General features: G+C 32.6%; 1 protein-coding gene across 2 annotated transcripts in view; it reads right to left on the bottom strand.

The window, feature by feature from the left end:
• The window catches only part of LRRIQ1 (leucine rich repeats and IQ motif containing 1), a 225,744-nt gene that overhangs the window by 199,613 nt on the left and 13,735 nt on the right, over positions 1-12,396 (bottom strand). For both annotated transcript variants that reach the window (XM_037996759.2, XM_008004167.3), the window contains exon 7: positions 7,813-9,447. In XM_037996759.2, coding sequence (XP_037852687.2) covers positions 7,813-9,447 — 1,635 coding nt within the window. The remainder of the gene's footprint in view (positions 1-7,812; positions 9,448-12,396) is intronic.

Here is a 12,396-nt window from a genome sequence, read left to right as displayed (position 1 = left end):
AGGAAAAGTCTCACAATCCAATTGAAAAACGGGCAAAAGATCTGAATAGATATTTCTCAAGAAAACATATAAATGGCAAACACTCATATGAAAACGAGCTCAACATCACTGATCCTCAGATAAATGTAAATCAAAACGACAGTGAGGTATCTACTCACCCCAGTTAAAATGGCTTATGTGCAGAAGTCAGGCAAATGCTGGAGAGGATGTGGAGAAAAGGGAACCCTCCTACACTGTTGGTGGGAATGTGAATAAGTACAGCCACTGTGGAGAACAGTTTGGAGATTCCTCAAAAAACTGAGCTACCATATGTTCCAGCAATACCACTGCTAGATATATATCCGAAAGAAACGAAATCAGTATATTGAAGAGTCATCTGTATCCTCAAGTTTACGGCAGTACTCTGCCAAGATTTAGTAGCAACCTAAGTGTTCATCAACAGAGAAATGAATAAAGAAAAATAGTACATATATACCATGAGTACTATTCAGCCATCAAAAATAATGAGATCCTGTCATTTGCAACAACAGAGATAAAACTGGAAGTCATAGGCCAGGCGTGGTGGTTCATGTCTGTAATCCCAGCACTTTGGGAGGCCGAGGCGGGTGAATCACAAGGTCAGGAGATCGAGACCATCCTGGCTAACATGGTGAAACCCCGTCTCTACTAAAATTACAAAAAAAAAAAAAAAAGCCGGGCGTGGCAGTGTGCGCCTGTAGTCCCAGCTGCTGGGGAGACAGGAGAATGGTGTGAAACTGGGAGACAGATCTTGCAGTGAGCCGAGATCACCCCACTGCACTCCAGCCTGGGCAACAGAGCAAGACTCTGTCTCAACAACAACAACAACAAAAAATGGAAGTCATTAAGCGAAATATACCAGGTATAGACAGACAAACTTTTCATATTCTCCCATATTTGTGGGAGCTAAAAATTAAAAGTATTGAACTCATAGGATTAGAAAGCTGAATGATGGTTACCAGAGGCTGGAAGGGTAGTGGGGTGAGGTTGACGGAAGTGGAGATGATGAATGGGTACAAAAATATAATAACATAGATGAATATGATCTAGTATTTGATAGCACAATAGGGTGACTAAAGTCAATAATAATTTATTGTACACTTTAAAATGACTAAGAGTATAACTGGATTATTTGTAACACAAAGAAAGGGTAAATACTTGAGAAAATGGACATACCCATCTACCATAATGTGATTATTATGCATTATATGCCTGAATCAAAATATATCATGTATCCCATAAATATATATACCTACTATGTACCCACAAAAGTTAAAAATTAGATTAAACAAAATCATTAGCTTTTGTAGGATTTTCATAGTTTGAGGTTTTCTATTTAAGTCTTTCATCTATCTTAAACTTTTATGGGAAAAACCCTTCTTTATGTCATCTTTGGCAAATAATTTATGGCTAAGTCCTCAAAAGCAATTGCAACAAAAACAAAAATTGACAAGTGGGGCCTAATTAAACTAGAGAGCTTCTGTGCAGCAAGAGAAACTATTAAAAGAGTAAACAGACAACCTACAGAATAGGAAAAAAATATATATTTGAAAACTATGCATTGGACAAAGGTCTAATATGCAGCATCTACAAGGAACTTAAATCAGCCAGTAAAAAATAAAACTAAAATAACCCCATGAAGAAGTGGGAAAAGAACATGAACAGAGATGTTTTGAAAGAAGACATACACGTGGCCAACAAACATATGAAAAAATGCTCAGCACCACTACTCATCAGAGAAATGCAAATAAAAACCACAATGAGATACCATCTCTCACCAATTAGAATGGCTTTTGCTAACAAGTCAAAAAATAGTAGATGTTGGTGAGGTTACAGAGAAAAGGGAGCACTTGTCCATTGTTGGCAGAGATGTAAATTAGTTAAGCCACTGTGGACAGCAGTTTGGAAATTTCTCAAAGAACTAAGAACTGAACCACCATTCAACCCACCAATCTCATTACTGGATATGTATCAAAATAAATAAATAAATAAATAAATAAATCTACCAAAAAGACACATATACCGGTATGTTCATCGCAGCACTATTCACAATACTAAAGACATGGAATCAACCCAGGCACTCATCAACAGTGGATTCGATGTAAAAAAAAAAAAAAAAAAAAGTAGTACATATATAGCCTAGAATAATATATAGCCATACAAAATGAAATGATGTCTTTTCCAGCAACATGGTTGCAAGTGGAAACCATTATCCTAAGGCAACTAACACAGAAACAGAAAATCAAATACCACATATTCTCATTTATAAGCGGGAAATAAAAATTGGGTAAACAAGGACATACAGATAGGAACAACAGACACTGGGGAAAACAAGAAGGGGTGAAAGGAAGGGGACAAGAGTCTAAAAACTACCTATTGGGTACTATGCTCACTACCTGGGTGATAGGTTCAGTCATGCTCCAAACTTCAGCGTCATGCAATATACCTTTATAACAAAGCTGCATTTGTACCCTTGTACTTAAAGTAAAAGTTAAAAATCATTAGCTTGATAGGAATATTCTTATGTATACCATACTTAAAATTATAAAAATATTATATTAAAATTAAAAGCATTATTATTTCAAAAAACAATGAAAGAGTACAAAATTTTAGAATGCAGTAACTCCTCTTTGTATGGAACATTTCCTGTGCATTAAATTAAACTAAAAGTTTTAAATTTACATATTTATGTAAGTAAATTGAAGGACCATGTGTTCATGGTGATATAAAGAAAGGAATTAGTCCACTCTGTTTTAAGTAACAAAAGCAATAATTAAAACTTCAGACAGCCGGGCGCGGTGGCTCACGCCTGTAATCCCAGCACTTTGGGAGGCCGAGGCGGGAGGATCACAAGGTCAGGAGATCGAGACCACGGGGAAACCCCGTCTCTACTAAAAATACAAAAAACTAGCCGGGCGCCGTGGCGGCGCCTGTAGTCCCAGCTACTCAAGAGTCTGAGGCAGAATGATGTAAACCCGGGAGGTGGAGCTTGCAGTGAGCCAAGATCGCGCCACTGCACTCCAGCCTAGGCGACAGAGCGAGACTCCTGTCTCAAAAAAAAAAAAAAAAATACTTCAGATAAATAAGACTTCTAGTTTCAAAATCATTTTAGGAATTATTCATAATCTAAAGCAATTTTGAAACAAAATTATTTTTAATATTTTTTTCAGAAAGAAAATGTACTCATCAATTTGTATGGAAATAAATTCTATGTACTGCCTAGTTAATCTGTAACAAACGGATATAAATTCTGTAATTGGAAAACTGGCTCTACACTAAAAATGAAAACATTACTTAGAATTGAGCACTTAAAAAATGAAAATTCAACAACTACAGCTGTATAGTAACAAATGCTACTCAAATTATAATTTATATTATTCAGCGTGACTTAGTAATATGTTGCTTGCAAACAAATATACAACCACAATTAAGTTCTAGTTATTTATGATGTGGCAATTTCTGTCCTTTAATCTTATTATCTATTCTGCTACAGTATCCCTGTTAGTGGTATTTATTTTTGAATATGAGGAGCTTCATATTTCCTCCTTTAATTGAAGCCCTTTTCATTGAACATTTTAAAAAATCTTTATAGTATAGAGATACATTCCCTACTCAACCACAGATTTTTTCCAAATATATGAGATCAAAATAAATTTTTGTATTAATTTTGTATTAATTTTTGTATTAATTAATTATAGGGACAAGCACCACATATATAAAACCACTTTATGCTTCAAAATTAAGGTCAATATAGAATTAGTAATCATATGTGTTCATTACTGTACGGTCAACTTGAAAAACAGCAATTGGAGCACAATGGGTTTTGGGTAAATGTTTCTTAAATAAATAAATGAATGAACTTCCCTAGCCTGTGGCAAAACTCAACTGTATTTATAGCACTCACACTTCCTTTTTCTTATAATGAATTATGTAAAAACATTTGAAAAAAATATACTTTCAGACTCTCATGACTTGAGAATGAACTATTCCACCTATAGAAGCTATGAAACACTCATTATATTTTAATAACAGATTCCAAATCAATTTTCTACTTAATCATCTGTATTTATGCCCATTGTACATAAAATTCCCTAACACAGCAATATACTTTTTAGAGATTTTATTCTCAATTATTCTTGAGTTCAACCTAAGAAGTGTCAGTCATCTATGGTAAATGTAATTACAAAAGTAATGCAAGCAACAAGTGTATTTTTTTTTTAACTTTTTCAGAACATTTGTCCAGTGGTCCAATCTCAAATCTATTTGGCAGGGAAAAATAATATTGTTTTAAAAATCAGCTGCAAAGGGACTGAGTCCAAGGTTTGACTAGTGGCTTGAATAGAACGGCTACAAAATAATTTCAGGTAAGTCATGTATCATTCCAATAGCAGTTCATCACAATTTACTTTGTATAAGAGAAGTGAGACTTCTTGATCTAAAAGTTAATAAGCAGCTAAAATACTATTATTCATGTATGGTATAAAGCAATATTTAAAAATCCTTAAGCTCAATGCCCTTTTTTGTGGTGGTTATCACTTAACACAAGTTACCATTAGTAGCGAACTGCGAAAAATAAAAGAGAAAATAGTTAAAACATTTAAAAATTAAAAATAAAAATATATTCATTACCTATAATTATTGCTCTTTAGTCTTCTCTTCTGAGATATTACTGCATATAACCCAATGGTCTAGTATTTTCAACTTTATAACTTTTTTGATGAAACAAGCTATTAAGCAGCCCTCAAAAACAATCCATTTGTCCTTCTCTTTGCTTGCTTGAGACCCACATTTAACGAGTGATATTAGAAGTCCTGGGCCATGTTCATTACATACAGCATTTTAAAACTCAACGATCCTGTATAATAGATATTGCTCTTCCAGTTTGTGAAAGACAAAACTGAGGCTCATACACGTCAAGCATTTGTATAAGGTGACACAGCCAGTAAATGGCAGAAATAAAATTAGAAAGTCTTAACATAGAACTTAGTAGTCTAATAAACTACACTTCAATAATTTTACATTAATTTCCTCTTCAGTCAATATACTTTATCTAAACTGTGAAACTGGTAGTAATGAGGAGATAAGATTAACATTCAATTGCAGTTCTTTTTTTTATTATTATACTTTAGGTTACATGTATACGTGAGATACATGTGCAGAACCTGCAGTTTTGTTACACAGGTATACACGTGCCCTGTGCCATGGTGGTTTGCTGCACCCATCAACCGGTCATCTACATTAGATATTTCTATTGGAATTCTGTATTCATCCATTTATTCATCCCTTCACCCATCAATCCTATAATCAGGTAATGAAAGTCATTACAGATAGTTCCTGTAAGATTGTGTAACGTAGAATTTTTTTTAAAATTTATGATGGTGTGATATCAATAGACATTTAGTGGAAACTATACTTCAAATTTTGAATTTTGATCTTTTCCCAAGCTAGCAATATAAAGTATGATAATCTCTCACAATGTCAGGCAATGGCAGGGAGCTGCAGCTCCCAGTCAGCCACATGATCATAAGGGTAAACAACAAATACCCTACAGTGTACCATGTTATCAGATGATTTTGCCCAATTGTAAACTATGTAGGTTTTTCTGGATGTAACTTCATTGTAACTTGAGGAGTATCTTTATTTGCCTGGCAACGTGTAAAGAAGTACGGACAAAACAAAGATCTGACTTATGTCTTGAAGTCTCAAAGCAAGAGATTAATGTAAGCAAAATGAATGCATTACTGGGAGACAATAAACTTATTCTAAGCTTATCTCCAGAAGGATATCCCAAGGATGGTGGTGAGTGGTCAGGATAAGGACAGAGATCTGAAGCTAAAAGATCAGAAGATCAAAAAGAAAGTGAGCCATGGATCAGTAGTAACAGTGGTGAATAAATGCACCATAGTAAGCTATCTACCAAACAGAATCTTTACAGGAGTTGTCTGGTAACAAAAGGGATATTTTCTTAACACTCTGGCATCTATATGGCACATTCACGTGTATTTTTCATCTTTATACTGTCTATTTGATGCTTCAAAGCCAAATTAAAAGCTTGAGATAGTTGTTTTAAGAAGTGATGAGAGGATTATGGTGCCATTTAGAATACTGCTACTCAGATTAGTCCACTCACCAGCACCAACATCATCATTTAGAATCATTGCAAGAATGCAGGATGGGTGGATCACCAGACCTACTGAATCAGAATCCACATTTCAACAAATCTTCAGGTATTCTATAGATTTTAACAGTTTGTTAGGCCTTGTTCTGAGAAGTAAAATAAAGTTAATTATCATTTTATGTAAACTGACAAGCGTTTGAAAGAAGGAACAGAGAGTGAGCTGGAGAAGAAATGCCAAGGACAAAGAGATTCACACACCTTAACTTCCTTCTCATTGGACAGAACAGATACCTACAAAAAAAGGGAGGAACACTACTGTTTCTATAACTTCATTTTCATTTTTGAAGCAAGTACACTGTAGGCATGAAGCCACCACTCGTGCCTAGCTTTAACAGATATTCATGAGGAAAATTAAATAATTGCTAATGTTATCATATTGGAAGGCCTGCAGCAATATGTTAGAGACAGAAAAGTGCTAAAACATGATTCCAGAGATAACATGCCCAAGGAAAAAATTAGGGAAGAGCAGATGAGAGATTCTATATGTAGCTCTACAGACCTGACAGATGTGGCAAATACATTACCTAGGAAATAAAAGACACTTAAAAGTGTATGTCCCAGTTCTCATCTCTTATATTGCTATTTCATATACCACAAATCTCTTCAAAATCCCACTATTTTATTATTCTCTCACCGGATACTCTGAAGTCTTATTTACAGCAATTCTCAAGATCCATAATGTATTTATGTGTGTATTTATTTGTTTAAGCTCCGTAAAGGAAAAGACTGAGTTTTCTTTGTTTTTATTTAGTCCACCAATAAATATTGATTGTCTTATTGGATAGATGAATATTTGCTGAATGAATAAACAAAATAATATTTACCTATTAATATGATTGTTCCTTTTCCTAGACATCTGTCTAGCAAGAAAGTCTATCAAGAAACTAAATAAATTTTATGGAATATATTTGACTTTCAGGCCTTAGATAAATATATGTATTTTAATCATAAGTCCTTTCTAGTGTTACACTGTTTAAAATATTATTTTCCCTTTTTCCATACGTTTGTTAGTTTCTGTGTCTTAATTTTGGTTGAAACAATGTTCTCCATAACCATATAAAATTAGTAACATTTGATGACAACTGTTTTACATTTCAGACATACAGGCACCACCTTTAAATAGCACACAACTAAATAATTGTTTCTAGATAGGAGTTCTAGGGTCTGCTATCATGCAAGCCTTTCTTTCACAACAGTGGTCATGCACCGGAAATCCACTTTATTCCAAAAGGAACCACTAGGTGGTGTCGTGGCTCAAGTCTAAAGCAAACTTCTGTTTACTTAGGAGTTTCCTACTATAATTCTAACCCTAACTTCCTGTATGCTTCCATTCTTAGAGGTTTAAATAATGACTGTAGGGCCCTTGAACATAGGCTTCAAGACATTAAAAAATATAAATCAAAGTTGTTTATAGACTGTCACTTAGGGAAGATGCCTTGAATATTTTAGTTGAGATATATTCCCTCCCAAATGGGGTAATACTTCATTCGTAACTTTATTAAACAAGAGAGACAATTCTTGTATACAAAATATTTCTTTTTCTAAGATCTGAAATGTTACATTTTAAAGAGATAATTGCAATTAAATATGAAAAAGTATTATAAAATTAGAAATACCTGCTGTAACGTATCCCAAGGGCCACATCGAAGAATTTCCAGTTTATCCAAAGCGGGTGTCATGTTGGCTGGGCATTTCACAGGTCTCTTTCTTCTAACAATTTTCTTTTGTTGATTTTGCTTGAAAATTTCAAGCCAAGGTTTAAATGATTTTATCCAGGCTAGTCTCTTTTCTTCAATAGAATATAGAAGGGTTGACTCTGGTACAGAGCAGGTCATGCTTTCAGGTTCAGGTCCATTTTCAGGGCATTTTTCTGAAATTTTTCTAATCTCAGATTTAAGAGAGTTTACTTCTTTAGATACCATGGAGCTTTCTGCATTATAGTCACTCAAGTCTTCACAAGGAGCATGTCTACCTAACACATAATCTTGGTCATTTCTTTCGCCTTCGTTATTTATCATGGTATCAGTTGTGTTAAAAATCACAATGCCACTATTCCAAGCATTGTCTTTAGGGTTCTCCTCAATTTCCTTGACTTTTGAATAAATTTCTTTTTCTTGTAATATTACGTTTTCTCCTATATCTTCGGAATTTTCTGATGTTAGTGAGAGTGATTTCTGTTTCATTGAAATAATTAAAGTATCCTTATCTTTGTATAATAATCCATTCTGTTCTTGTATCTCTTCTTTTTCTACTTTTTGTATCTTTTTCTGCTGATTATCTTTGATTATTTTCTGTGCTTCATTGGTTTTCACTTCATTGATTTCTTGGTTATGTTCTAATATTATCTGGGTTTTTAGTCCCATATTCTCATTTATGACATGTTTCATGATTTCTTCTTTTTGTGCATCAGACTTTAATTCTTGCAGTGGAAACTGTTCTTTCAGATTTCCTTTTAGATCAGAGTCTCCCAATTCAGTTTTGTTATCTGCATTTTCATATTTTCTTTCTTGCTTGACCCATTCTTCTGAACATTGTTTTTTTGCTAGGTTTTCATTTTTTTCTTCCATTTTAAAATCTGCCAGAATTGTTTGGCTTGATATAGATTCTTTTAATTGTACTTGTATTGATTCTTTTAATATAGTCTGTCTATCGATATTTCCTTTCATATTTGATTCCTCAGCTAGCCAAAGGAGAACATCTTCCTGCTTCTTTAAATTTTCATCCACTAGATTTTTGGCTATATCACCCTTATCATTTGAAATATCTTCAAGACTTAAATGTTTGTTATTATATCCTCTCTTCTTTAATGCACTACTTATTATTAGCTGTTGGCTTGCATCTTCTCTTAATCTTATTTTTTCCTTGATTATTAGTTGCTCTCTTTCTTGTTTCATAATATTCTTTTTGTCTTCATATTCTTTTTCTCTCCTTTTCCTTTCCTCTTCCTTTTGCTTTTTTCTCTCTTCTTTTATCCTTTGTTCTTCCTCTAATCTTTTTCGATTTTCTTCCTCCTTCTGTCGTATTTTTGCTTCCTTTTCCTTCCACTCTTGTGCTTTCCTTTTCCTACTTTCAATTTGCTCTTTAATAATTGGGGCATATTTTTGATAGGCTACAAATGCTTTATATTTAGCTTGAATTTTAACAGCTGCATTATTCTGCTGTTTTAACAAACAATTTTTTTCTTTTTCCTGTTGGTCTTTAAATCTTGTCCTTTCTTCTTCCATTTGTAAATGCAAGCTTCTAATATACTCCTAAAACAAAGTAAGATACATGGTAGTCAGCATAAACTAAACATGAGATGTTACTAAAATGTCATCTGAAATATAGATTGAAAACAAATACTAAAACTGACATCTTAATAAAGTTTCTATAAAATTTATTTAGAGAAACTAAAGTCATTTATCTTAAAGGGTACACTTTTTTAATCTTTAGGAGATTGAATCATGTTGTTGATACTCCAATGTTATATGTATTATAAGCCACCCAGATATAAATTGGAGATTTCCTTGAAGATAGAAAACATAAAGTCAGAAAGACACAGAATAAGCAAACAAACAACAACAACAACAACAAAAGGGAAACCACAGGCTAAAAACCACATAGAAATAAAGGACTTCAAACTTGCTGGAACGAGAGTTCTGATCAAGAAGGCTCAGCTAGTACTGAGAGTGCAAAAACAGGAATTATTTTGTGACACTTATGATACCAAGAAAGTCAGATAGTCCCTACATAAAAACAATATCCAGAACCAGCCTACTCACATATCTTACCCCTTCTCAATGACCAAAATAGTTGATAACCATATACTACTGTATTTAATGAAATATTTAGAGTTAGGTGAGAAAATATTATTTTTACTAGAGTCCTAAACCAAAAGTAAGCAGATCAACAAAATTAAGAAAATATCTACGGGAAACTAACAAAAAGGATATGAGACTATATTTTAACCAGCAGAAGGAAGAACCAGTTTCTGAGAAAATCGAATTATTAAATAAACTAGATAAAAATTTAAATAAAGATATTTTAGAAAAAATATTTAAACAGGAATAACCTCATATTTCAAGTGTTCAAATAAAAACAACTCACTTAAATAATCAAAATAGAACGGCTGGACAGCTGATTACTTTAAAAAAAAAGTTCAAAATTAGATATTTTCCCCCAACAACAAATAATAACAAAGATAAAAATGATATGTCAGAGGTAAAGAAGATTAACACAGAAACTCCAACACATGACTATTAGTAGTTCCTGAATAAAGAACTGAGAAAAACTGAAGGGAAGAAAATAATAGAAAAATACATTTTCTTAAAAACAATAACAAAAAGCCGTAGGAGAAAGACCGAACATTGCATGCACACATACACAACACACTTAGATAGATGCTAGCAATATTTCAGAACTCTAAGGAATGTAAGCTGTTAGTTTTACTGTGCTCCTTTTTAGGTAATATGTCTTTTTTTCCTCTGGATGCTTCCACACTTCACTTTTCCTTTGTCTTGAATTTGAATAGTACTATTTAATTCCAACGTGTGATTTTCTTTGTATCTCTCCTCCTTGGGAATTGTGTATCATATTTGAAAGTAGGGATTATTTTCAGTTTTATGTATTGCCATATCTTAAACACTCAGAGAAGTGACTGACCTAGTAGAAAACCAGTAAATATGTGTGGATGAATTTATAAAGTGAAAAATCCTAAAGCTTCAAAAGAATGTAAGGAAAAGGTATCAAATTTGCAATCATAGATAGCATAGGCAAAAATAAATAAATATGCAATGAAGTCATATCTTTACATTGTTAAAAGTAGTATAAACCTGTATTCTACACCCAAACAAATTGACCATTTTTGAAAGCAAACTAAAAATATTTTCAAATAGGCAAACAAAGATTGAGAAAATCTAGCATCCAAAAACATTTTTTGACAAGTATTTAAGTGTATACTCCAGGAAATTAAAAATTGAGTCCAGAAATTGGAAGAAGAGTCAGGATTCAAAGAACACTAATAAAGAAACCATTATCATTGAATACTTACGTTTTTTGAATCGTCTTCTTTCTTCCATCATTTTACTTAAAGATGGCTATTTGTTTTACTGTTACTCCTTTTTAGGTAAAGCGTCTTTTATCCTCCAGATGCTTCTAAGACTTTATTTTTCCTTTGTTTTGAATTTCAGTAATTATACTATTTATTCCAAGGTGGCATTTTCTTTGTATTTATCCTACTTGGAAATTATTTTTCATCTTTGAATATGCTGTTTGATTTTTTAAAAACAATTTGAAACCTTTTTAACCATTATCTCTTTACTTCATTGCTTCTGCCCCATTCTCTCTCTCCTCTCCTTTTAAGATATAATACAAATTTCATATCTTTTCACCATGTATCACATATTCCTTGTGCTCTTTTCCTCTTTTCTCATTTTTTTTTTCTTCTATGTGCTTTAATTTGGATATTTTCTATTGAACTGTCTCATTTCACTAATGGTCTCATCTGCTATGTCCAATCAAATTTACCCACTGAAATTTAATTTTATATACTGAATGTTTTAAATTCTAGAATGTATAGTTGGTACTTCATTACAGATGCTGTTTTTCTTTTCACATCACCTGTCTAAGTATTTTGCTACTGAATGATAATTATAGGTATTTTAACAGTTCTACTATACTTAACACTTAGATTATCTACAGATGAGCTATTATTATCTTTTTTTGTCACTTGTCATTCATATGACTGTCTCTTTACATGCTTAACCAGCTTTTTAATTTGACAATGTGTAGTAGGCACCTACTTTTGCAGGAGCGGATTTATATAAATTTAAAAAAGATTTGAAAGGAATACAAAAAACGATAATGCTTAGCTAAATAACAGGATTATGGGAGATATCTACTTTAAATTTGTAATTACTTAAAATAATTGTATATAAAACCTATGGAGTAAATAAAAACTAAAACTTCATCAATAAATGTATAATCAGAATAATCTTACATTCAAAACAAAATTAATTGTATTTAGGAAAAAGAGTAAGCTTTCATAACAATCTTTGAACATAAATAAATATTCAAAATGGTACATTTCATCAAACCTTAAAAGAAATGTTAGAATTACAATTTTATATGGACAACACTCACTAAACCAGCTAACTCATTTTCAAGACATTCTATTTCAAGAAGTGTTTCTGAGGATTAATAAATTTTTAATGCTGTAATAA

This window comes from Chlorocebus sabaeus, chromosome 11 (assembly GCF_047675955.1).
Source record: "Chlorocebus sabaeus isolate Y175 chromosome 11, mChlSab1.0.hap1, whole genome shotgun sequence".
Classification (NCBI taxonomy): Eukaryota; Metazoa; Chordata; class Mammalia; order Primates; family Cercopithecidae; genus Chlorocebus; species Chlorocebus sabaeus.
The sequence above is the reverse complement of the archived record's forward strand: the minus strand, read 5'-3'. Positions and strand labels throughout refer to the sequence as shown.